The 27,390-nt window shown below is 42.9% G+C and overlaps 1 protein-coding gene across 12 annotated transcripts in view; it reads left to right on the forward strand.

Annotated features, from left to right (window-relative positions):
- OSBPL9 (oxysterol binding protein like 9) overlaps nucleotides 1-27,390 on the forward strand; it is a 272,285-nt gene that overhangs the window by 218,136 nt on the left and 26,759 nt on the right. For all 12 annotated transcript variants that reach the window (XM_030205278.1, XM_030205279.1, XM_030205282.1 and 9 more), the window contains 5 exons: nucleotides 2,451-2,622; nucleotides 10,514-10,598; nucleotides 11,219-11,329; nucleotides 17,333-17,396; nucleotides 26,119-26,259. In XM_030205278.1, the coding sequence (XP_030061138.1) occupies nucleotides 2,451-2,622; nucleotides 10,514-10,598; nucleotides 11,219-11,329; nucleotides 17,333-17,396; nucleotides 26,119-26,259 (573 nt within the window). The remainder of the gene's footprint in view (nucleotides 1-2,450; nucleotides 2,623-10,513; nucleotides 10,599-11,218; nucleotides 11,330-17,332; nucleotides 17,397-26,118; nucleotides 26,260-27,390) is intronic.

The raw sequence follows: 27,390 nt of genomic DNA on the forward strand, positions 1-27,390 counted from the left end.
TGTTCCATGTATATGAAGCAACTTTTCTCAGATCACCACTTTATAGATATATACAGATGTAAACGTCAAATGAGCTTTTTACATGTCAGTGGTACTTAACCCTTCTTACCGTCACATATATAGTAACATAGTAGATGATGGCAGAAAAAGACCTGCACGGTCCATCCAGTCTGCCCAACAAGATAAATTCGTATGTGCTATTTTTTATTTGTACCTGTCCTCTTCAGGGCACAGACCGTATAAGTCTGCCCAGCACTATCCCCGCCTCCCAACCACCAGCCCCACCTCCCACCACCAGCTCTGGCACAGACCGTATGAGTCTGCCCAGCACTATCCCCGCCTCCCAACTACCAGTCCCGCCTCTCACCACCAGTTCTGGCACAGACCGTATAAGTCTGCCCAGCACTATCTCCGCCTCTCAACCACCAGCCCCGCCTCCCACCACCTGCTCTGGCAGAGGCCGTATAAGTCTGCCCAGCACTATCCCCGCCTCCCAACCACTATCCCCGCCTCCCACCACCAGCTCTGCCACCTAAACTCGGCTAAGCTCCCAAGGATACATTCCTTCTGAACAGGATTCCTTTATGTTTATCCCATGCATGTTTGAATTCTGTTACCGTTTTCATCTCTACCTCCTCCCGCGGGAGGGCATTCCAAGTATCCACCACCCTCTCCGTGAAAAAGTACTTCCTGACATTTTTCATGAGTCTGCCCCCCCCCCCCCCTTCAATCTCATTTCATGTCCTCTCGTTTTACCGCCTTCGCATCTCCGGAAAAGATTTGTTTGCGGATTAATACCTTTCAAATATTTGAACGTCTGTATCATATCTCCCCTGTTTCTCCTTTCCTCCAGAGTATACATATTCAGGTCCGCAAGTCTCCCCTCATACGTCTTGTAACGCAAATCCCATACCATTCTCATAGCTTTCCTTTGCACCGCTTCAATTCTTTTTACATCCTTTGCAAGATACGGCTTCCAAAACTGAACGCAATACTCCAGGTGGGGCCTCACCAATGACTTGTATTGGGGAAAAAAAAGAAAGAAAGCTGTGACTTAAATGATAAAGACAAATCTAAAATCACTCCCAAGCTTTTAATTGAATGCAGCATTAGAAGATGTATATCCTCAAAACAGTAACTCGAAGGCAACTGCACAGAAGCTGATTGGGAGAACCAAAGAATCTGTTTTAGCAATATTCAATGACAGATATTTAGAAGTCATCCAGGTCTGGGTATATTTTATATAAAACACCATCTGAAAGCCAGCCTCAATTCTGGCAGTTACTGGGAAGTAAAACTGGAGATTGTCTGCATACACCCTGTAATTTACACACAAGTCTGCCAATAGTCTACAAACAGGAAGCATAAACAAGTTGGATAACAAGGCAGATAATGATGAACCTTGTGGCACTCAGGATCTTATCAGTACCCATTCATATTTAGAATGTCCATGAACAACTTGAAATTGATGGACTGTTAAAAAGGACTCAAATCATGATAAAAAGTTTTCCTGAAATAACAAGACAGTATGGTTCACGATATTAAAGGCAGCTGCCCCATCTAGAGATACCAAAAAGAAGTTACTGCTATCAAAGCCCAAATGAATCTCATCTAATATAGGCACCGATTAGGTTTCTGTGTTATATTTAGATTGAAAACCAGCTTGGAAAGTATCATTCAAACTATGGTTCTGGAATACACTGCCGCGCAACCTGAAAACGAGCTACGAGCAAGCCACCTTCCGCAAACTATTGAAGACCCATCTTTTTGAGAAAATTTACGGAAAGAACCAAAACACATAAAACCCACACTCACTGTATTGTTTCTGCATCAATACAGCCACTTCAGAATTCTTATCCCCCGTAATCTCACCACACTCATACCTTTACCCACAGAAAATGTATACCAAATGTTTTCCTGTTATTATATATTGCCCCTTTTTGCTTCCGTTATTTCCTTCCAGTGTTTCAATGCTCTTTTCCATTATTACTTTCCTTAACGATACTTTGACTTTGTCTCGCATAACTCATCACAATGTAATCCATAACCGAGTTGTAACAAATTGTATTTCCATAATTCATAATATATTGTAAGCCACACTGAACCCGCAAAAAGGTGGGAAAATGTGGGATACAAATGCAATAAATAAATAAATAAATATCTTGGCATAGAGCACTTCTTAGTGTCTTGCTTTCATGTTGTTAGTGTATTTTATACAGAAAATTTGTGTGATGAGGAAATGAATCACTTCTTTGTATAAATAATTTCTGGGCAGTATTTTTATCAGCAATAATGTTTTCTGGAAAGCCTTCATATCTTTTCATGTCACAGTCTAATTATGAATGTAAAAGGAACATGTAATTTTAGCAGTTTAAATAATCCTATTACTAGCAGGATGTTGCACTTTTTTAAAAATCTATTAGTGATTCTGTATTCTTTATTAATGGTAGTATTGGTGATCACAAGGATCCTAAGGACCGAATGGTACAGGTGGTGAAATGGTACCTCTCAGCCTTTCATGCTGGAAGGAAAGGATCTGTGGCTAAGAAACCTTATAACCCCATCCTGGGAGAGATCTTTCAGTGCCATTGGGTCTTAGGCACAGAAAATGAAGATAATTCAGTAAGTACTTCATTTTTGTTTTTTTCGTGACAAGAAAACCAGTAGTACAGAAAGAGAGATTAACTAAAGCAAAAGCTGGAGATCTGGCAAATGCCTAAATACCTCAAAGCCTGAAGCAGTTTTCCAGCTTTTTTGTTCCAGTACCCCAGAATAGACAAGATTTTAGCGTCTCATTAATGCAGAGGTTCACAACCCAGTCCTCGGGACACACAAAGCCAGTCTGTTTTTCAAGATATTGACAGTGAATATGCAGACGATAAATTTTTCCATGCAGTGCCTCCATTGTATGCAAATCTTTATTTTACATATTCATTGGTATCATACATATTCATAGGTGTGTCCTGAGAAACACTGATTTAATGTATGAAGACCAGTAAGTAAAAATATCAGCAACTGATTAGTTCTATTTGAACATTACTTTTCACAAGGCAAGCTTTTAGCTCTTGCAAACATAACTTTGATAGCAGCCCAAAGAAATAACTGTTGTTGTTTTTTTAACTATTACTTCAGTTAATACTTTTATTCAATCTTTTTTGTAATCTTTTTGTCTGATGGCATTTTAACATTTTTCTTTTTCTCCATTTTGTTTTTCTTACAATTTTTGTGCAGTATCTTCCCAGGCTTTCTTTTAAATTGTCTGTCTGTCTTAATTTCACCAAACTCTCTGTCTTCCTCTAATTTGTCTCTGTGAACTATAATTTTTAGCATGTAAATTTTGGACATTGTGTGTCTACATGTAAAGAAATATTGAAAGGACTATGTTAAGGTACAGCAAATTAATGTTATTGAGGATTCCCCTCGATTATAATCAAAAAGGATTAACAAGCTTTTTTCAATCATTGTGTACTTCAGAATGTAAACCAAGAAGTCTCCCCATTCATTGGTAGCTTTTACTAGCTTAAATATAAGCTGTTTTAACAAGAAACAATTTAGATAAATGTTCAAAAACTATTGTCATTCAGTAATGTTCAACCTCAAACTGCATTGTGAAAATGATTTAAAAAATACATAACTGTTTAGTATTTTTATTAGATTTTAAGTTGTTAACGTTTTTCAGGTTGAATCTTTTATTCTTGAACTGAGCCTTGCCTACTAAGCATTTTTCTCATAGACACAAAATGGAAGATATCCTTTGGTATGTCGGCTGCTAAAATACACAGTTCATACAGTTCCTCACAAGCAAACAATTAATTCATCATGCATGAGTAATATCATCAGACAGCACCGACACAAAATACATTTCTGGAACTTTTCAGGAAAATCTTTGAATGTCCATGTATGGCAGTACCCAGGTCCTCTGCACTTGATTAATATGGTCTAGTTTGCCATTTTTCATGAAGAACAACTGACACACCATTTTTTTTTAATTATCACTGAAACTGTTTTGCTTTATAGGGGTCTTAAAGTGGTTCTGTCTTCAGTCTTTCCTTTCCAGTGTCTTAAGGGATTTTTGTTGCTTTTTTGAAGTTTTTTTTTTTTTTTTTTTGTTCCCCCTCTTGTATACTCCCGTGATTAGGCCTCACTTGCCCTGTGGCCAGGAACAACTCGCATTCTCGCATTCACGTGTTTTCAAAATTTTGTTTTATATTTTGCATCTATTTTTCAGTGATGGCAGAGAAGATGGCCAACAGGTTCAAGAGTGTCCAGACTGCAGGCAAAAAGATGTCTGTTAACAGACCACCATGTCTAAGCAAAGATCATGTGTCCCGCAGCAAAACATGCTTCCACAAAGGAATTCTCTAGAAGGTTATATAAGTCAATGGAAATGGTTTTCTGGGATGTTGCTAAGAATCATCCAAATCCACAAGATAAAACCATAAGCTTATCTTGAAGAGCTGAATAAAATGCCCACATCTACTGACCAGGAGTAAAGACTCCTTTGAAGCACACAGACCATGGAGCCACATTGGTCACTGGAAGCTTCAGAGCACCGAGGAGGACATTGATCCCTTTGGCAATACATCTTATGGATAGGCCCAAAGAATAAATATCACGTTTTCCCAGCTTGTGCTATACATCAGGCTTAGTTACTCATGCATAGAGCTGTGAATAAATGATACCTAAAGCCAGTCAAAGGGGGAAAGATACATCAGTTCTCGATAGCTTCTCATGTCCCACACTAAAACTGCTTGAACACCTTATACATATTTTATAATTTAGGCCTGTGATCTTCACTAATATTCAAGTGATGTCTACTTTGGCAAAAACACTTCATTGTGAGAGCTAAAAAGATTGCTGGATAAAGTGGCTGATACCCTGGACAAGAGGAGCCTCCAGTTGACCTCAGCTGCTAAGGGCAAGGGAATGGGGCTTCTTATACTGCCTTTCTGTGGTTTCTGCAACTACATTCAAAGCGGTTTACATAGTATATACAGGTACTTAATTGTACCTGGGGCAACGGAGGGTTAAGTGACTTGGCCAGAGTCGCAAGAAGCTGCAGTGGGATTTGAACCCAGTTCCCCAGGATCAAAGTGCACTGCACTAACCACTAGGCTACTCCTCCACTAGCAACATTCCATGTAGAAGCCTGCCCTTGCAGATCAGCAACGCGGCCGCGCAGGCTTCTGTTTCTGTGAGTCTGACGTCCTGCACATGGAATAGCAACATTCCATGTAGAATCTCAAATAGTAGCAACAGATTCTCAATAGTAGCAACATTCCATCTAGAATCTCCAATAGTAGCAACATTCCATCTAGAATCTCCAATAGTAGCAACATTCCATGTAGAATCTCAAATAGGGAAATGGGACTGGATATACTGCCTTTATGTGGTTTTTGCAACTACATTCAAAGTGGTTTACATAGTATATACAGGTACTTAATTGTACCTGGGGCAACGGAGGGTTAAGTGACTTGCCCAGAGTCACAAGAAGCTGCAATGGGAATTGAACCCAGTTCCCCAGGATCAAAGTGCACTACACTAACCACTAGGCTACTCTTTCACTCTGCTCAGGCACATGGAGTGACTTGTAACTAAAACAAAAGTTTGCTGCCTACGTATTTTCTATCCCTAGCCCCCAGCCCATCTCCCCCACAGATTTCCCAAAAGCATGCTTCTCCAGCCTCATCCCAGTCTGTCCCAGTATCTGCCCATCATTCTCACTGGTCAGTTCCCACCATCCTGTTTCCAAATCCATCCCTTTCAAGCTGCCTCTCTCTCATCCGTAATCCCCTACTGTGCTTTCTTCAGAGGCTTGTTAGTGGTACCACCTCTTAAATAGCTCTTTTGTTTTCTTCTGGTACCACATAGCTCTCAGTAAGTCTGAACTGATTGGTGTTCAGACTCCTGTACTGCTCTGTGTTTTGCTAATATAGTGTGGGAGTTTGAGTGTAGGCAACACACACCTGAAGCTCACAGAGAGCTGCATAGTCCAGGTAGAAAACAGAACTATTTCTCCGGAGATATACCAGTAACAAGACTGAGGAGGGTAGGGGAGTGTATTGTAGAGGAATAGTTGGGAGATGCCATGCAGCAACCCTTTATCAAAAGGGCCCCTTAGATTAATGCCTTCGTGTGTGTATCCAGGCTTTACAGGTAAGTGTAGCTGATTAAATTTCAAATCCTTGCCCTCATCGAGAGCAATTTTACAACTGGATGGCTGATAGGACTATATTCTAGAAAAGAACATAAGCGTTTACATTCTTTTATAGCAGGGGTTGACTTTGGGACACACCAAGCCAGTCTGGTTTTCATGATATCCACAATGAATATGCATAAATTTGCCTGCACTGCCTCCACTGTATACAAATCTACTACTACTACTATTTAACATTTCTAGAGTGCTACAAAGTGTACGCAGCGCTGTACAAACACAGAAGAAAGACAGTCCCTGCTCAAAGAGCTTACAATCTAATAGACAAAAAGTAAAGCATTTAAATTTAAAATATTTAAGCAGTCAAGCACAAGAGAACAGTCACAGAAGGACAGAAGATGTTGAAGGGTGGTCAGTGTGATTAGGTGTAACTCTGGTTGGAGTAGTGGGAGAAGGTGATAGAAGAATAGAAATGGGTGAGGTAAAGTAATGAGTGGGTTGATAGGGAGGTTATATAAGACATGTCACTCTAGGGGTGGGTGGGTAGAGGGGTAGGGTGGGTGGAAGCAGGAGAAGGTATTCTCTGCAGCCTATCTGTGAGATGGAAAATGCTCTCTGAAGCTGCTGCTATAAGTTGTTAGTTTTCTCTCCCTGAAAGAGATCCAAGCCACACCCATGAAGTTCAAACTGTCAGTGGGGAGGGTGAGGGGAGGAAATGGCAGTGCTTGATGAAAAAGAGAGCTCAGTTTGATAGGAGATATACTATAGGATGTCATTCTGAGGCCAGGCTAAGTCTAAAGCATATTCATTGTGGGTGTCCTGAAAACTGATTGGCTTGGTGTGTCCCGAGGACTGGGTTGAGAAACCCTACTTTCCTCAGCGACCCTCCAGACCGGTCAAGACGCGTGGGTTATGCACTCCTACCAGCAGAGGGAGACTGAGAAAACACTGAGCTTTGGATACTGTATATATAACCTGTGCAGTACACCCACTAGCCAGTATTTTCTCAGTCTCAGCAGAGGTAGAAGGACAGCCTGTGCAGTCTTCACTGGTCTGGTGAGGTAGTTTTCCTCATAGGAAGTAAGAATTGGGTTGTTTGTTCCAATTTGGTTAATTCTGTGTCTCCCTGTACGTGGATAAAAAAGAAAAAAGTGTGCTTCGGGGCCCTGGGTCCGGTGGGGCCCAGTGTTTCCCCTGGGGTGTTACACCTGTGTTGCGGGTCCCTCCCCCTAAGCTGCTCTCCATCTTTGAATAAGTGGCAGCTCTGTGCCTCGGCTGCTTTCTCTGTACTGGAGCCTTGAGTGCCTCACAATTTTCAGCTGCCAGCAGTGTTCTGGGCCTTTAAGAGCCTTTTATTATTTATTTAGTGCGGAACGGAAAGGGAGTTCAGTTCCCTGCACTAGACGGGAGAGCAGTGCGAAGTTGCTTAGCAGAGTATTTGGCGCGAAGCGGACTGTGTGTGTGTTTGATTATGACCGGCAAGCTGCTTCGATGTCGCGCCTGTTCGCGGCGGGGGTTAGAGACGGCGGGCGGTCAGTGTCGCCTCTGTGGTGAGCCTAAACAGCCGATTTCGGCTCCCCCCGTGTTGGCCGCGGAAGTTCCGACGGGTTCGCCGGTGTTGGTGGCAGTGGGATCGCAGGCAGGCGCGATGTCGGCGGTGGCAGTTTCGGCGGGAACGGCCGCCATTTTGAATCAGGCGCGATCCGCGGATGCGCCGAGTGTGGGGCCAGCTTCCTCCGGTTTAGGGCAGAAAGTTCCCTCGGAGGGCTCAGGAAGTGTCGGTTTTCCTCCAGATTTTGTGTGGACCCTGTTCCAAGCCTGGAAGCCCGGGCCTCCTCAAGTGGAGGAGGGTCATGGCTCTATGCTAACTAAAAGACCAAGGTTGGAATGGTCAGAAGATGGGGACTGTTTGTCTCAGCTGGGTTCTGAAGACCCAATAGGTATTGAGGAGGAGGTAGAGGGGTTGGAAGACTCTCTTAACCTTATTGATGCCTTGCCTGGTGAGGACCCCTCTGTTGTCAGAATCTTCCATAGGGATGAGCTTGCGGAGCTCATAGACCAGGTCACGGTGACACTTAAGTTTGAGCCTGAGGTGCCCGTGGGTGAATCGGGACAGGACCCTTTGGTAAAGGGTATTCACAGTAAGGCGCGGTCCTTTCCTATGAACAAGGACCTCCGGGAGATGATTTCCCAGGAGTGGAAGTCACCGGATGCTCCATGCAAAGTCTCTAAGGCAATGGCGCGGCTCTATCCTCTTCCTCAGCAGGATAAAGATTCCTTGAAGGCCCCTACGGTAGATGCAGTGGTTACAGCAGTGACTAGAGCGACGGCGATCCCGGTAGACGGCGGAGCCGCTCTCCGCGACCCCCAGGATAGGAGGGTTGACGCCTTCCTTAAGCGTAGTTTTGATTTGTCGGCGCTCACGCTCCAGGCCTCTGTATGTGGGGGTCTGGTAGCCCGAGCATGTTTTCGCTGGGCCGAGAAACTCCTGGATGAGTCAGTGGAGGTTGGGGCCTCCGGAGTTCAGGAATTAGCCAAGCTCGAGATGGGTTCGTCTTTCTTGTCGGATGCCCTTTATGATTTGTTGAGGGCGTCTGCCAAGAATATGGCTATGATAGTGGGAGCGCGTAGGGCCCTATGGCTGAGAGGCTGGGTCGCGGATGCGGCTTCTAAAGCGAAGTTGTGTTCTCTTCCCTTTAAGGGAACCATGCTCTTTGGAGAGGATTTGGACAATTTGGTGAAAGGCCTTAGTGATGCTAAGTTTGTATCTCATTATTGCATAGAGGGTTAGAGACTGACTTCAACTGCCTCCCTCCTGAGCCTTTGTCTTCTAATTGTCCTCATTTAAAAAAAAAAATAAAGAGGGGGGAGGAGGTTCTGACTTCTAATAGTTGCTCTGCTATTAGTGAGACTAAAGTTGTAATCTTTTGTTAGAAGATAGTCATTTGCTAGGGAATCCCCCTATAATGGGTGTTTTCTGAAGAAGTTCACCAGTCTCACAGTCCCTCATTCCTCTTCTTTTGGAACTGACTTTTGTAGTTTGCATAGGGACACAGGAACTGCCAGACATGCAAAGAGGGATTCAAAGATTGTGTCCAGAAATGTGCTGTCAGATGATGTCAATGGTGTATGCAGCTGGTCAGCTGCTGTTAAAAGGAGGCTTATTTAATTTCTTATTCCACTGTCAAAATCAGGCAGAGCTTGTACATGATTATCCAAGTCTGTCTGCACAATGTCTGGTGCCTGAAAGCCAATCCGCTAACACATTTGGAAGACTGAATAATGTTTCTGATTCTTTTATCTTTATATATAATCATTCCTTGCTAGGACATCGCTGTTAAAGATTTTGTTCCCTACTTCTGCATCATTGCTAATCTGCCCATTTCTTAGAATAATTTCTGGAAAGAACAGCATGTCATTCAGATTGATAATGTGAAAGTTTAATTGGTTCATTTGTGCTTATCATTTATTTTTTTTCACTTTGAAAAAACATTATTTGGGGTGGCTGTCCCATTCATAAAGAAAATGATGGTAACAGATAAGCAGAACAAGGCCCATCTAGCGTTCCCATTACGTACCATGAGGAGCAGCCCATCAGTGATGCAGAAGGATGTGGGGCCTCATTTTTGTGTCTGTAGGGGCCATGAAGCAGAAAACAATTGCTCGGGGGGGGGGGGGGGGGGGGGGGTACTATCTTGCATATTTTCAAAGCACTTAGCCTTCCAAAGTTCCATAGGTTTCTATGGAAGGCTAAGTGCTTTGAAAATATGCCTCAAATTATGTATCACAGCATTTCAGACCCTGTTTGTTCTCTGGCTTTGTCTTTGTTTTACCTCCACTGAGGATCCTCTGTGCTTATCCCAGTGTTGTTCTGAATTCTAGTGGCCAGTTAACCCTACTACCTCATCAAGAGGTTGTTTTTGACCAGCCTTTCTAGGAAGAAATGCTTCTTTCTCTGGAGTCTTCATTTTCATCCATATATCATAATCCCTGGTTCTAGAAGTTTCTTATTAGAAATAATGCTTGGTTTATTTTTGCATTGCTTTACACTTCAGATCTGTTTTGAACATCTGTATCATATGCCCAACCACCCTCTCTTTTAAAGCATGCCTGTTTCTCACCTTCCCATCAAGTGCAGAGTCTGCACCTTTTTGGTAGCCCTCATCTGGATTGCCTATATTTTAGAGTCCTTGGGGATGTGAACCTCCAGAATTGGACAGTACTTCATTAAGTGAGGTCTCACTTACGAAGAGGTGTTACTACCTCTTACTTTCTACTGGTTACAATAGAGTAGCTTATTCGTGACTCTTGACTGGTTTTGTCTGGTATCAAAAACTACTGCTTTGCATTTATGTGCAGGAGATGGTTTCAGAGGGGCCAATTCCGTGGGCTTCCAAAAACAATGTAACGTTTGTGGCAGAGCAGGTCTCGCACCATCCCCCGAGTAAGTTGGTAAAATTATGTTGCACACTCTTTATCATTTGATTCTACCACAGTCTATTTTCATTTTTTTTTCCTTCATTTTATTACCTCTGTAAGAATTCAAAAACATTCCTGTGGTTGGACTAAGCTATTTTCTGTTACTAGGTGCTGGCAACATTAGCTGCTCCATTTAATCTGATAGAAAGGCATTTTCACTTCTTGTGGAGCCAGTGAGGATATTGCTTAAATATGTATAAATTCTAAACCACATACATAGGGTTTTTACAGCAAAAGACTAACTTATATAGTCGTCAGCATGTTTCTATTTTGTATTTATTGCAAAAAAACAATAAAGCCATTTAAAAGCTACACTAATAGTGAATAAAAGCGTTGCATTAATCCAATGTAGATTTAGATTTCTTTTTATACTCACAAAGATTGATGTGAAAATCACATTTTTATCTAAACTTATTTTGAAAGGCGCAAAGCTTTTGGTCATTTTGTTTTATTCTGTATCGTTGTGATTAAGATGTGCTTTGAAATCCTTAGTGGCCAACTTCTTGTAACTAGTGCTCTGTACTCGTCCCTGCTTCCCTGTAGACTATATTAACCATTCTGAAAAAGAATTCATTTTTCTTGAAGTTTCAGCCATATATGCCGAATGCTATAACAAGAGAATACAATTCAATGCTCACATCTGGACCAAGTCAAAATTCTTAGGAATGTCTATTGGTGTCCATAATATCGGACAAGGTAAGAAATATACCACCTTGCATATTTCAAAAATAACTTATGTACTTTATGTATAGTAATATGAAAAACCTCTGAATATCCCCTAGTATTGGCATATATGTCACACTCGGAGACCGACCCAGTTTCGGTTATGGCACTGAAATCTGCCCCAAATCCCTTTTCTGTCTAGTTTTGGTTTTGGCCATGTTAATGGTTTGGCCAAAAATGACCATGTGCTTTCGATGGAAGCTGATAATTTGTGCTTTGTTTCATTTGTTTCCATCCCTCTTTCTCCCTCCCCCTAAACAGGAGTTGTCTCTTCTGCCAGAAACTACCCCCCCCCCCCCCACAATACACCCAAATGCCTGCTTCCCACCAATCCATAGGCCTCCCTGTGCCTATCTTACAAACCCTGGTCATCTAGGGGTGTATTTGGAGCAGGAGCAATCCCCAGTTGCTCCTGTCTATTCTGGCTATGCTGTCAAAATGGCTTCTGTGACTGGGGCATCTCTCCTGCCATGACTTACACCACTAGACCACCAGGGATTGGAAGGTAGTCATGGGGGATAGGGGCTACTCCATTCCCGTTTTTTTTTTGTTGTTTTTTTTATGTACTGCAATTACAAGTAATGCAGTTGTGATCTTGCACAATAGTTTATATAGTAAATAGAGTTTTCCCAAATAAATGCATTTGAAAATTTTAGCAGGAATTTAAATCTATAAATTTCATTACCTGCGGTCCATGTGTGTGGAGGCAGTTTTGTTTGGAGGTGAAATATCATTTTTTCATTATTAATTCTTGCTTGGATACTGTGCGTTTAGCAAATGGATGCAGACTGCAAGCTCTGACAATCTCGAGCAGTCTCACTGGTTCACATTCACGTAACCAAATTTGAGTTTTGGTTTCGGCTGCAATTTTGGTTTTGGTTGGAAGCTTTGAGACCGTTTCAGTGGCAGTTTCAGTTTTGGCTGAATTTGAAAAAAGCAGTTTGTTGGCATTTGCTTTTGAGGGCAAATAATCAGATCAGAAATGAGCAAATGTTGACAAATCTCAGAATATATAACTAAAACATAAAAGCATTCTCACAACAGATCTTTAAACAAAACATATTAGACAAAAGGAACCTTAGTAAACACATAGTTTCTATATTAGTAAGTTGTTTATTTATGGAGCCAGTTATCCAATACTCATATCACACATGTGAAAATGTATCTGACCCCTTAATCAACTGACCAAATTTTAATTGATAATTAGATTTAGCCGATTGAGCGCAGCTAGGCTTGATTGCACCTAGCCCTGTTGATGTAAACCTCATTATATATTGAACAAAGGCATAAAAGTGAAGTAGTCACCACAAAAAGCTATGCAACAATCAAAGGACATTCTAGAAGAAATGAGAAAAATAGTAATTGAAACACATCAGTCTGGAAAGGGTTTTACAAAGCCTTTTCAAAAACTCTGGGAACTCCATCGAACCACAGTGAGAGACATAATCTCCAAATGGAGAAGACTTGGAAGAGTGGTGAATCTTTCCAGGAGTGACCAGGCTGTTACTCCAAGGGCACAGCAACAACTCATCCAGGAACTTAAAAAAAAAAAAAATCGAAAGAACTGCAGGCCTCTGTAGTCTCAGTCAAGGTCAGAATTCATAACTCCATAATAAGGAAGAGACTGGGCAAAAATGGGATTCATGGGAGAATAAAGCCACAAGAAAAAAGTTGGCAATTGTACACACGTTCCTTCAGGAGAGACACAGAACAGGCTTGTTCCTGGTACTGACGTTTTATATTTTTGGAAGAGAGGAGGTTGTTCGAGACCCCTGAGGCAGGCCTTTTGGCCGAAACACGGCCGTTTCGGGTAGTTTTTTATATATAAAGCATTTTTTGGTATCCTCGTTTGTTTTCCTCACTTCTTTGTTTCACAATTCATGGGAGAATAGCCTGGCAGTTATCACATGCAGAAACACCCTTAGATGATCTCCAAGCCTTTTGGGATAATGTTATATGAACAGAGGAGTCAAAAGTTGAACTCTTTGGACAACACACATTCCATTATGTCTGGCATAAAGCAAATACAGCATTCCATTTTGGAGCCTTCTGCTATTCCAGAACCAGTGGAATAGTTGTGTCTACCAACCAGCAGGTGGAGATAGAGAACTAAAAACTGAGCTGAGACACATCTCTGTTGGCAGCCAGTAGAGCTCGTCAGAATTTTCTATCTCCAGCAGGTGGATGGATACACTTTTCAGCCTCTGGTTCTGAGTAATTTGCTCCTGGTCCAGTTAGTTAACTGGTCCCTAATTGAGCTTTGCAGGTGGCTAGAGTCTCCAGAGTCATCTCAGTCACTAGAGCACCCAGTGCCTCCTGTGCTTCACAGTGATGTGAAGCTGGTCCACTCCTGTCTCCCTCTGGTGGGAGGACGTCTTCAGGAGTTTCAGAAGGATATTCTTACAGAAGGTTACAAGTTGGAGTTCTCCCGCCCAGTCGCTCCTCGCCTCTTGCAGTCTCCTTGTCGAAAGGGAACCAAGGCGATCAAGGTTCAGGTCACCATAGATTCCTTGCTGGCACTCTGGACCATTGTGCCAGTTCTCCAGGCTGAACAGGGACAATTGTCCCAAAGAAGAAAGGCACATTTCGTCTCGTCTTAGATCCCAAGGTCTAAACCGCTGTCTCTGAGTGTCCCCCTTTTGCATGGATACAATAAAGAGCAGTCATAACCTCGGTTCAAGCAAGAGAATTTCTCATCACCCTTAATTTCAAGGAGGCATATTTGCTTATACGTATATGGCCGCTGCATCAGAGGTTTCTACGTTTTGCAATGCTGGACCATCACTTCCAGTTCAGGGCTTTGCCCTTCTGTCTTGCCATAGCACTTAGAACATTTGCCAAGGTTATGGTAGTGGTGGCGGCCTTCCTTCAGCACCAGGGAATCAGAGTTCATCCTTGTCTCGATGACTGGCTCATTCTTGCATCCTGGTTGGACAGCATGGCAGCGACGGACAAAGTTGCCCTTCTTTTGCAGTTATTAGGTTGGGTGAAAAATTTTGAGAAGAGCAGACTCCATCACAGATGCTGGAGTGTCTGGGCGTTCTATTTGACACAACAAGGGAGAGGATCTTCCTCACAGAGCACTGGAGGTCAAAGCTGGTTCAACAGATTTGTCTTCTCAGTCAATGCAGGTCCAGGTTCTGGGGTCAGTGACAGTGGCAATGAAAGTGGTGCCATGGGCAAGGGCTCATATGCGGTCATTACAGGAGTCTCTTCTCAGCTTCTGGTCTCTGGTGTCAAGATGTACGGTCTTTGTCTTCCTTGGGCGCTGATTGCCAGATGGATTTGGCAGTGGTGGTTGTCACCCAGGAATTTGACCATTGGAACTCTCGTTCCAATAATACAAAGGGAAGTGGTGGCAGTGGATGCCGGCAAGTCAGATTGATGAGCTTATTACAAGTTCCATCTGGCACAGGGCACCTGGATGGAGAAGGAGTCTCGGTGGTCAATAAATCGCTTGGAGCTCAGGACAGTGACTTTGCCCCAGTCTCAGTTTTCTCCAACAATGTGACGATGGTGGCTTATATCAACAAGCAAGGTGGGACCTGCAGCTGTCCGATGGCAGTGGAGGTGGCCTCCCTCATAAGTTGAGCGGAGAAAGATCATCTCTGCCTGTTGGAAGCTCACATCACTGGGTCCTTGAACGTGGAGGCGGACTTTCTCAGCAGGCACTCCTTGGACCCAGGAGAATGGAAACTATCCAGCCAGGCTCAGTATTCTTCTTTGAAGCCTAGAGTCCTCATTAGGTATCTGGAAAACACAAATTAGTTTTGCAAATCGGACAGACTGTTTATGCTTTTTGGTAAACAGAGGCTTGGCCTCATGACTTCCAAGCCCACAATTTCTAGATGGATGAAGGAGACTATTGCATCAGCTTATCTGCTTGTGGGGAAGCAGGCTCCTCAGGCCTTGCAAGGTCAGTCAGCAACATCCTGAGCGGAGACTTACTGTCTCCAGTGGATATTTGCAATGCGGTGGCATGGTTGACGCTGCATACCTTTACCAAGCACTACATGGTGGACATTGTGACATGCTTGGAAGCCAGTGTTGGGGCTTCGGTCCTCAGGGCAGCAGCTCTAGGATCCCACCCACTCTAGGGATTGTCTTTAAACATCCCACAGGTTCTGGAATAGCGTGAAGCTATGTGATGGAAGGAGAGATTATTTTCTTTCTATTATTCCTTCCCACTATTCCAGAGGCCTGCCCAAGATTTCTGAGATGTTTAATTGGTGCAAAGTAATGGGTCAAATAATGACTCTCACTTTGGATGGTGCTTCTTGCATATCTCCTGTTCTGTACAAGTTGTCCAGAGATGAGAGAGGTCCATACATGTTTGCTCGTCTGGTTAGTGTTAGGTTAGCGAGCCATTTAAGTTGTTTGTTCTGCGTTTCTCCTTACTGCTTGTCTATGTAAATACTGAGGAACTAGACTGGATGCACAGTTTTCAGTTCTCTATCTCTACCTGCTGGAAGGTTCTGGAAGGACTAATGGAAAGAAAATTATCAGGAAAGACATAATTTCTCCTTCCACAATAGACACATTACACCAACAGTCAAACATGATGGTGGTAGTGTGATGGTGTGGGGATGCTTTGCTGCCTCAGGACATGAAAATCTTGCCGTTATTGAAAGAACTGTGTGTGTCCATGTGCTGAAGCTGAAGTGTATGTAATTGGGTTAAGGCTGCCAACTGGATCCAGGTTCGCAGGACAGGGTTGATTCAGTCCTGGGTTTACCCCAGTGCGTGCTGGGTCTTGCAGTCTTGCTTTTCTTAGGGAATGCAATAGGGAAACCAGAACCACAAGTACCTACATGCAACAGGATAAACACAGGACTGGATCAACCTTGTCCTATGAATCTGGATCCAGTTGGCAGCCTTAAATTGGGTTATCCAGCAAGACGATGATCCCAGGCAAAAAGGCAGTCTACATCTGAATGGCTGAGGAGAAACAAAATTAAAGTTTTTGATTGGTCTAGTAAGTCCTGACTTGAACCTAATAGAGATGTTGTTTCAGGACCTGAAAAGAGCAGTTCATGCACGAAAACCTATGAATGCATATAGATTTAAAGCAGTTCTGCAAAGAAGAGTAGGCTATAATTCCTCAATAGCGATGTGAAAAACTGATATCAAATTATAGGAAGTGTTTTGTTGCAATTATTGCTGCTGAAGGTGGAGCAACCAGTTTATCAAGTATAGAAAGTTATTTTTTCACATGGGGGATATGGGTATTAGATAACTTTTTTTCCTTAAGTAAATGAAGTAATAATGAAAATGTTTATGTACTTAGGTTCCTTTTGTCTAATATTATTTTGTTTAAAGATCAGAAACCAATTGGTGTGCCATACTTGGAATAATAGAAGATATCTTGAGGGGGGATGGGGCAGCAGGAAGGACTGGGACAGAAGCTTTTTCACAGTACATTTAAAAGAAACCATGGCAGTTTGAAAGTAGTATAGTAGCTCGGTCACTGCTCTTCTGGACTTGGATTCAGTACCCTGATTAGATCATCCACTGCCTGGGGTTGGTGAGGTCTGGGGATGTTACAGAGAGAGCACTCACAGTCTTTGAGGGATGGGAGGTTGGAGTCTCAGTTGTGAGACTCAGTGTGGTCATACTTAGGTTTGTATCAGTGAGATCCAGGAAGAACTGAGAACTGTTGCTGGAATGATATTGAATTTGGAGGGGGGAGCAAATAAAGGCTCTTGGCAGTATGCCAAACCAATGTTAGGTTTGATTTGAGCTGGAAGTGTAAAAACGAAACGAGAATGAACTGTGAAGCCAACACCCCCCCACCCCCAGATTCTACCCATTGCAAATGACCAGTACTGGGATGTTTCTTTAAACCACAACATGCTTATTTCTTAGCTTACTGCAAGCAGTTTTGTTTGAGAATTTATCAAATGATGTGCCTGGTGCTCTGTGACTGAGTCTACTTTGTACACTACTTCTTGGTTTCCTTCTGCTCTTTTGCTATAGGTTGTATCTCCTGTCTGGACTATGATGAGCATTACATTCTCACTTTCCCCAATGGCTATGGGAGGTAAGTATGATGTTTACCAACAGTAAAAGGCATACTTCTGTTTAAAGGACAAAGGTTTAAATAGTACATGCTGCAGAGGATAGCAGAGAGAGGATCAATACCCTTTGCCCATTTTGTGCTTTTAAAGGTTATGGAGAAAGTGTTTTCTCTGAGGACAAGCAGGCCTTCATATTCTGACGTCTGGGTGACGTTATCCGATTGAGCTTGGTGTGGACACTGACTAGTTAGTAAAGTAGAAAGTTCTAGTGATGTCCTACTGTGCACGTGCTGGTGTCAGATGCATGAACTCAGTTCTTTGGTCTTTGTTTTTCCGTGGAGTTGAGAGGACACGTTTCATGGTCTCTCCCAAATGCTGTGCTGATTCTACTTTGGATTTTGAATGCCTTCCCAATCAGGTGTTTTTTCTGTTTTTCTTAAATTTGCCTCAGTGGCGGCTGTATCATTTAAATTGGAGACGGAGGAGGAGCCTAGAGTGCATATGATGATCTGGTCTATAAGTCTCCTCCTAAGGAAGGGGTCACAGTACCATTGCATCCTATCCTTAAGAATGCACGGTTGAACAACTGGAAATCTCCCCTCACAGTGCAGGTCACACCCAAGAAAGTGGATACGCAGTATCGTATCGAGAAGGCTTCTAAATTCGAGAAGGCACAGGTGCCCCACAACTCCATGGTGGACAAATCCGCTCTCAACCGGACCAAAAGTTCCCTCGGTCTCATGCCTCGATGCCTTCAAGGTAGGAGGCTACAACAGATTCGTTTGGGAGGAAGACTTTTCAGGCCTTGATGCTCGTTGCCCAGTCCTACCAACTCTACACGAGCCTTTACTTGGAGTCTCTGGTAAACAGTACACTGACTCCAGCAGACTTCGGAGCAGGCCACAGAGCTTCACCAACTAGCCAGCAAGCAGATGAATTGTAGGCATTATCTGACCAGGGGCACCTATGATACTTTTGATGTCGCATCTAGATTCTCTGGAATGAGTGTGAAGATGCACAGACTCTCATGGCGGCATGTCTCTAACCTGGAACCAGCAGTTCAAGAGAGGTTATTGGACATGCCGTGCTGAGGGGACAACTTGTTTGGAGAGAAATTGGAGGAGGTTGCTGACCTCATAAAAAAGCAGGGCATGGGCTTTTGACTGTCTCCAGAATAGCATAGCTGCTCAAAAAGTGTCCATCCCGGATGACCTTCTGGTCCAGGGGAGGCTCGTTTTTTACCAACATAGGTGGCCCCTTGTAACCTCTGACCAGTGGGTTCTTCAAATTTTCTGTCTCATGTACGCACTGAATTGGCATCTGAGACCTCCAATTTGCCCACTGAGAATGTCATTCACCAGCTCTCGGCACAAGCAGATATTTGCAGAGGAACTGTCTTCCCTTCTACAGGCCCAAGCAGTCGAACCTGTACCACCAGGGGAAGAAGGGAAGGGATACGCGGCAGTGGGCCCTACTTCACAAGATGGACTTTCATGCCACTTACCTACCCGGCAAGGAAACTACTTGGTAGACAGATTGAGCAGGATAAAGCAACTGCACAAGTGGTCTTAGGCATAGCCCATAAAATCTTCTGAAAGTGGACAAGATGGCGGATTAGAGCGGACGCGTGAGAGTGTGCGGCTGACTTCTCGGAGTGGTGTATTGCTGGCGAGTTTTACCTTACCCCCAAGGTATGGGGAAAAGAAAGGGAAAACCCAGAGACCCGTCCTCGGTTCCTGGAAATGTTCCCGCTTCCCGGCAACTGACCCTGGAGCAGGTCGGCGTTCTCCCACGGGCCATGCAAACACCCACTTTGATTCGACCAGCAGAGGATTCTGTGGATCACAGCGACGGAGTGGTCTCTCTGAGTCCGCTTGAAAATTCAGCCCCACTTCGACCCGGATGTAGTTCCATCGCCGAGGTAGGAACGGGTGTTTCAACCCCTGAAGAGGAGAGTAACTACTCAATTCAAGGAGGCACCTCGGCGAATTCTACCCCGATAGTGGGAACATCCGAAAATAGGAGGGTTGATGCCACCTCGACCCCCACGTTTTTTTTTTAAATTTTATTTGTACCCCGCACTTTCCCACTCATGGCAGGCTCAATGCGGCTTACATGGGGCAATGGAGGGTTAAGTGACTTGCCCAGAGTCACAAGGAGCTGCCTGTGCCTGAAGTGGGAATCAAACTCAGTTCCCCAGGACCAAAGTCCACCACCCTAACCACTAGGCCACTCCTCCACTCCTCGGGAGCTACAACCTTAGGTGAAACGGAAGTAAAAAGACCGTCTGTAGTCACTTTAGACTCCCTATGGGATGCAATTCAGGGGATGAGTTCCCTACTTACAAAGGTAACCAACTCTTTTACTAAAGAAATTACAGCCTTAAAACAATCACAGCAGATGCTAACAGAAAATGTGGGATCAAGAGAGTCAAGTTGGAAGTTTGAAGGCTGATCTTTCTACTTTACAGTCGTTTGCAGGAGTTGTCTCTAAAGATAGTGATATACTGACGAAGAAATTAGAATATTTGGACAATCAGGGGAGGAAGAATAACTTGTTTTATAAATTTTCCTAAAGCCTCTCTAATTACACCAATAGATATGCCTCGTAAATATTTTCAGGAAATATTGAAAATTCCAAAAGAGGGTGTTCCACCTATTACTATAGCACAGTATTTAACTGGGATCAAGAAATCGACCTCCCTGGATGCCCAGAATCAACCTGAATTAAATTTAACAGATTTTTTGGACACTGTAACAGAAAGGACAACCATTTTGGTATCGTTTGCGTTAGGGTTGGATAGAAATAATGTTTTCAAATTGTATTTCAAACATTTAAATGAAAAATTCCTAGGGGAACAAGTTCGCATTTATCCTGATTTAAACAAAGATACTCAAGTGCGGAGACGAGAATTTATGAGTCTTAGGCCTAGAACCCTTGCTTTAGGGGGTCTGTTTGTGTTAAAATTTCCATGTCGATGCATTATATCTTTAGATTCTGTTACATATATGTTTGTTGACCCTCAAAAAATGAAAGTTTTTATTAGTGCTAGAGAAAGTAGTCGAACTCAAAACCAGAAAGTTCAATAGGTTGGTAACGCTGACATTCGGCTGTGATCGTTTTGCACAGTACCGCTCTTAGATTTAAAGTTTTTCCTTTTCTTTTTTGAATTTTATTCCTTGTTTCTTGTCCAGAACCTAGAATTTGTGGTCTATAAGTGTTGTATTATTTCCTTTTGTTTTATTGATTGAAATTTATGTTTCCTTTTCTTGACATTTAAGTTGTTTGACTAAATGTAAAAAAAAAATCTTCTGAAAGTGGGGCACCCCCTCAGTGGATCTTTTTGCCACTCATCTGAACAGAAAAGTCCCTTAGTTTTGCTCCAGACTCGGGTCACATGGCAGACTAGCACCAGATGCCTTTTTCTTACATTTATTTATTTATTTATTGCATTTGTATCCCAACCTTTCCCACCTATTTGTAGGCTCAAAGTGGCTTACAGATTTTGTTTATGACATAATCAATTCATGTTAACAGGAACATTTCTTATAGTTTAAATGTTGGTAAGTGAAGATAAGCATAGTCGTTTCATGATGACGAGTACAATTCTTGCTGTTTAAAGATGGGGGGAGGGTCTTCTTTATGTGTATCCTTCGATATCTCTCATAGAGAAGACTTTGCTGAAACTCAGGCAAGATCAGGGCACCACGATTCTGATTGCTCCTTACTGGCTATTGCAGATCTGGTTCCCTCTTCTGGAGTTATCCTCGGAAGATCTGTGGAGATTGGACTGTTTTCCAACCCTCATCATTCAGAATAAGGGTTCCCTTTTACATCCCAATGTCCAATCCCTTGCCCTCATGGCTTGGATGTTGAGAGCGTAGAACTCAATCCCCTGGGATTGCCTGAGAGTGTCTCTCATATTTTGCTGGCTTCAAGGAAAGATTCCACTAAGAGGTGTTACTCTTTTAAGTGGAAGAGGTTTACCATCTGTTGTGTGGGCAAGGCCTTAGATCCCTTCTCTTGCCCTACACAAAAACTGCTTGAATATTTCCTACACCTCTCTGGTTTGAAAACAAACTCTGTAAAGGTTCATCTCGGTGTAATTGGCGCTTATCACTGTGTAGGAGATGAGTCAATCTCTGTACAGCTTTTAGTTGTTCGCTTAATGAGAGGTTTGTTGCTGACAAATCCCCTCACCAAACCTCCCACTGTGTCATGGGATTTCAACATAGTCCTCACCCAGCTGATGAAAGCTCCTTTTGAGCCTCTGAATTCCTGTCATCTGAAGTTTTTGACCTAGAAAGTTGTGTTTCTGGTGGCAATCATTTCAGCTTGCAGAGTCAGTGAGCTCCAGGCCCTAGTAGCTCACACACCATATACTGAATTTCATCACAACAGAGTAGTCCTCCGCATGCACCCTAAGTTCCTTTCTAAGGTAGTGTTAGAGTTCCATCTTAACCAGCCAGTTGTTCTGCCAACATTTTTCCCTAAAACGTCTTGCCCATCCTGGCGAAACTACTGCATACTTGAGCCTTAGCCTTCTATGTGGAGTGGACTCAAGCCCATAGCCAGTCCACCCAGCCTTTCATTTCTTTTGACCCCAACAGGTTGGGGAGGGCCATCAGCAAATACACATTTTCTAATTAGATAACAGATTGCATCTCCTTTGCTTATGCTCAGGCTGGGCTGACTCTTATGGGCCATGTCATGACTCACAATATCAGAGCCATGGCTGGTGTCGGTAGCCCACTTGAGATCAGCCTCCATAGAGGAGATTTGGAAGGCTGCAATGTGGTTTTCAGTCCACACGTTCACTTCTCACGTCTGTTTGGATCAGGACACCTGACGCGACAGTTCGGACAGGCGAGTCTGCAGAATTTGTTTAGTGTCTACAATCTAACTTCGCCCTCTTAGACCCTGTTTTATTCTGTTCCAGGCTGCACCTACACAGTTACCATGTATATCGTTTCAGGTTGTTTGAAAGTTTAGTCTCGATGTTTCAAGACTCAATTATCCTAGCTTTCTTGTCAGTGAGCCTTGTAGCTAGGGATTCCCAGATGTGAGAATATGAAGGCTTGCTTGTCCTCAAAGAAAGCAAAGATACTTACCTGTAGCTGGTGTTCTCTGAGGATCGCAGGCCGATTATTCTCCCTCTCACCTCCCATAGGAGTTGTCTTTAGTTATAGGCATCTTGCTTTTTTACTTGTCTGGAGGACCTGCACTTGTGTTTCTGGAGGGAAGGCAGCAGCGCATGCGTGTTGGGACGCTGCTAGAACTTTCTATCTTCCTAGTTAGTCAGTGTTCACACTGGGCTCCATCGGATGATATCACCCAAATGTGAGAATATTTGGCCTGCTGTCCTCAGAGAACATCAGTAACAGGTAAGTGTCTTTGCTTTCCCTGCATTCAGTTTCTCTTTTTCACCAAGCGGTATTTAATTTAGGAAGAAAAGAAAAAACAAAAAAGCAGGATGAGTGATGGAAGTAGAGATACATAATTTAGATGACAAAGAAACATTAAAAAAAGGTCAAATAATAGCTAAGGCTTATAGAGGATAGATACAGTTAAAAAGGAATGAAAAACAACAGAAATGATAACCTATAGCAGGCGTATGAACTTAATACCCCTATTGTAAAAAAATTAAAATAGGTGTTTACTGGATAAGTACTAAGAACAAACACCACTTTCCCTAGTACTGAAGGCTTGTTGTGTACCCTCCATGATGACTCCTTAGTGACACAAATGTTAGATATTTGATTCCACCAGAAAGATACCCAGCAATACTATCTGAGGTGTGAAAACACTGGTAAATAATTTTTTTGCACTGCCATGGAACCTATAATTATTTGTAAAATAAACACCTAAGAATAGAAACCCTAATAATAATCCAGTTGGTTTCATTCGGTACATTGTGATTAATAATGAATCTTTGATTCTAAAGAGAGACCACAGAATTCCACCTTGGGTGACAGTGGAAGCTGTTACTAAAATGGCTATTGTCATAAACATATGAGAAATTAAGGACAGAGCTACTAGATTATTATTAAAACATTTTAATTCAAATTCCTAGAATGACTCCTGTGATTGTGGAACTGTACCTAGTAAAGTCATGGTAATACTGTAAGTCATCCACCCCAAAGGGGGTTAGCTGGAAGAATAGTGGCAGGCATCTTTATCTAAAAAACTGACTTAGGAAACCAGACAACAAAATAAGAAGATATAGACTTCAGGGGTATAAGTAAAGGGGCTTTAGTGATGCAGGTGGGAAACAGCCAATGCTTTTTGCTAGTCAAAATGTTGTCAGTATTCACAAGCAGGGTCATCCAGTTTTTGTCTGCAGACTTCTGTTTCTAATATGTGTTCATTTATTTACTGAATTTGATAAGACTATCCATATTCTGCATATGTGCCCAGAAATTACAGGCCCATAAAATGTTTCACATTGGTCACATATAGCAGAATGTGGATAGTCTTATTAAATTCAGTAAATAAATGAACACATATTAGAAATAGAAGTCTGCAGACAAAAACTGAACTGGAAACACCAAGAAACTGGACTCTGTTTACAACACCGGAGAAATAGAAACAGAAATACATTTTCTCTTGTACTGTGCAGAGTACAAAGAAAATACACTGCACATTCAGGTTACTTTTTTCCTAGCTTCTGTAGCCAGTCTCTCCCACATTTTGCAGGTGCTGAGCTATTGTGTCTAGCAGCAGCATGTGCCTCCATGTTGAACTCTGGGCCTGTTTCTCTAGTGGCAGAGGCGTAGCTAGGTGGTCTGCCTCATTTTTGGGGTGGACTATGGGAGATTTACTGGAAGTAGCCTCTGTAACCTGTGAGGGGGAAGCAGAATCATGGACATAGGTGTGTATTGGCTAATATGGCGACCTTGTGGAGGTGAAGTAATGGTTGTGGGTTCTGAGGGCATCTAGAGGGAGGGGGTGTGTTGAAGATTAGGAAGGGGGCAGGAGTATGGGGTTTGGGAATCCCTGTACTGCTTACCTAGGAGCCAACCACCGCCCTCGGTCAAACTTGCGGTAGATTCCTGAATGTTGGAGGATGTAGGCATCATGGATGGAGCCTGGGTAGCAGGCACACACATCCAAAATCTCCCCCTGGGTATCACACATGACCTGTATGGTATGAGTGATATGGATTTCTATTCCTGTAGGTGTGCCCGGGGTGGGGGGTAGGAAGGTCTGAGTGTGACTTGTGTGCTGTCGATGAGGCCTATGACCGAGAGGAAGCAGTCTGTGGCATAAAACTGAGTCATGTTCTGGAGTCCCTGGGTGGTAGTGGGGAATGTAATATAGTGTAGGGTGTGGGTGAGGAATGCAGCAAGGAACTGGGTAAGACAGTTGGAGATGGTGGACTGGATGAGGCCTGCATTGACTGCTAGCACTGACTGGAAAGTGCCAGTGGCCAGAAAGGCGAGGGAGGCAGTGACCTTCAGGTGGACTGGCACTGGATTAATCCTGTGTGTCCTGGGCTGGAGAAGGAGTTATAGCTGGTCACAGAGGTGCTGTATGGCAACCCTGTCAAAGCAGTAGTAAAGCATTCCTGGTCAGTGAGGTCCAGGAAGCGGATGCGGTGCCTGAAGACTCTGATAGGGACATCTCCTCTGTGTCTTCTCCTCTATCCATCTCCAGCAAAGCTTGAGCCACCTAAGTATTCAGTGCATCCATGATTGACGTGCAGGTGTCCCACCACCACAGGTGCAAAGGTGCAACAACCCTCTGAATTCAGAAAACACCACCTTGCACACCTCCACCTACTGCATCTCGTGAGACCCAGCACACAGCAGCTGCCCAAAACACTCACTCTCCCACCACCAGCAAACAGTCATTACACACTCAGCCACAACACAGAACACAGGGACAAACTGGGAGTAGACAAACAGAGGAACAATGAGAGACAGAGGACAAGCAGGTAGGGAGGTATAATGGGAGGTGTGGGGGTTTGGGGACAGTGAGGGTTTGGTGGGGGAAGGGGACCAGGTACAGTGGAAGGGATGGGTGTGGCAGGGGGATCTTGCAGGTGTGGGCAAGGGAGGTGGTGAGACAGAGGAAGCAAGGCAGGAAATGTGAGGGTCAGAAGGTTCAGACTGGGGTAAACACACAAAGGCAACTGCACTATTTCTCACAAACAACCACTCCTACCTCTACACTCGGCAAAATCACACATGGGTCCCAAAACAGGTTTCGTGTTACTCTAGATGCTTTTAAAGTAAGTCTAATTCTAGACATTTTTCTTTCCACCTCCAGGAAGTCATTTTGCTATCCATTATTGCCAAAAAGCTTTAATCACGTAACACCACCCATGTCATGCCCATGAAAACCCCCCTCTGGAAACGTTCTTTTATTTTGGGGCAACTATTGGACTTGGATTTTTTGAGTTTGTTTGATTATAAGCTTTAGACGTTTTGCTGTGAGAAAAACATATATCTGCCAGTTTTGCCACTTGTTGGATGTTCTTTATGAGCCCCAAAATGTAATATAAAAGAAAAAAAATGTGAATTTTTAAATCTGTTTTATACCACTCATGGTTTTACAAACCTTTATCATGTCTCCTTTGTCATTTTCCCAAGCTGAAGAGCCTGAATCTATCATGCCTTTCTTCATAAGGAAGCCATTCAGCTTCTTGTTTGATTTTTGTCATGCTTCTCTAATTCTGACCAGAACTGCACACAGTACTCACCATAACTGGTTTATTAACTGACCTTGTTTTGTTTCCCACAGATCAATTCTCACAGTGCCTTGGGTGGAACTGGGAGGGGAATGCAATATAAACTGCTCTAAAACTGGCTACAGTGCAAGCATCAATTTTCATACAAAGCCTTTCTATGGCGGAAAGAAACACCGGATTACTGCAGAAATCTTGTATGTATATCTCATCTCTAGGAAAGAGTACTATAACAAAGATTTCTGAGCCATGATTGGTATAAAACTGCCAAAATCTTTCTGGAAATGCTGATATAATTAGTGTACAGTGATATTCATGTATGGACATTTAATAATGTTTTTTTTAGAAAATACATTTTATAAAAACTCTTTATAAATGTTTAATCATGATGGTTGCCATCTGATAGATGTCTTGGTTCTGGTTCTGCCTTGTTGCATTTAGGATCACTTGTTCCTGTTTCTATATGAAAAGCAGGATTAACAAGGGGTAATTTGCATTGTGAATATCTGGGAGAGTTTTTCCTCCTGTACACGTATTGAAGAAAAGTATGGAACTTTGCCAAAAAATGGCTAGTGAGGACAATCTTGAGAGTTGTAACGGTAGATTGGAAATTTGGAAATTTTTCTGAGTTGGCACTAAAGATAATGCCTTATATTAAGTTGGTCTCTACATTTTTGCATGAAGCATAGCCCTGCATGCATGTAGTGACAATATTAAACTCCTGAAGATATAACGCTATGATTTTATCAGTAACACAAGGAGAGTCCAATTAGAGAAGGAGTAGCATCTCTAAAGAGTAAGGTACAACATTAACATAAGAACATAAGCCAAACTAGGTCAGATCAATGGTCCAGCTATCCCATCTATCAATGGCCCAGTATCCCGTTTCCAAACAGTAGCCAAGCAAGGTCACAAGTACCTGGCAGAAACCCAATTATTAGCAACATTCCATGCTATCGATCCTGGGGAAAGCAGCAGCCTTCTCATGTCTGTCTCAATAGCAAACTATGGACCTCCAGGAATTTGTCCCACATACGATGACCACAGATACCACATCCTCCAACAAAGAGTTCCAGAGCTTAACTATTCGTTGAGTGAAAAAATATTTTCTCCTATTTGTTTTAAAAGTATTTCCATGTAATTTCCTTGAGTGTCCCCTAGTCTTTGTACTTTTGGAACGATTAAAAAAATCGATTTGATTCTACTCGTTCTACACCACTCAGGATTTTGTAGACCTCAATCATATCGTCCCTCATCCGTCTCTTTTCCAAGCTGAAGAGCCCTAACCTCTTTAGCCTTTCCTCATATGAGAGGAGTTCCATCCCCTT

This window comes from Microcaecilia unicolor, chromosome 6 (genome assembly GCF_901765095.1).
Source record: "Microcaecilia unicolor chromosome 6, aMicUni1.1, whole genome shotgun sequence".
NCBI lineage: Eukaryota > Metazoa > Chordata > Amphibia > Gymnophiona > Siphonopidae > Microcaecilia > Microcaecilia unicolor.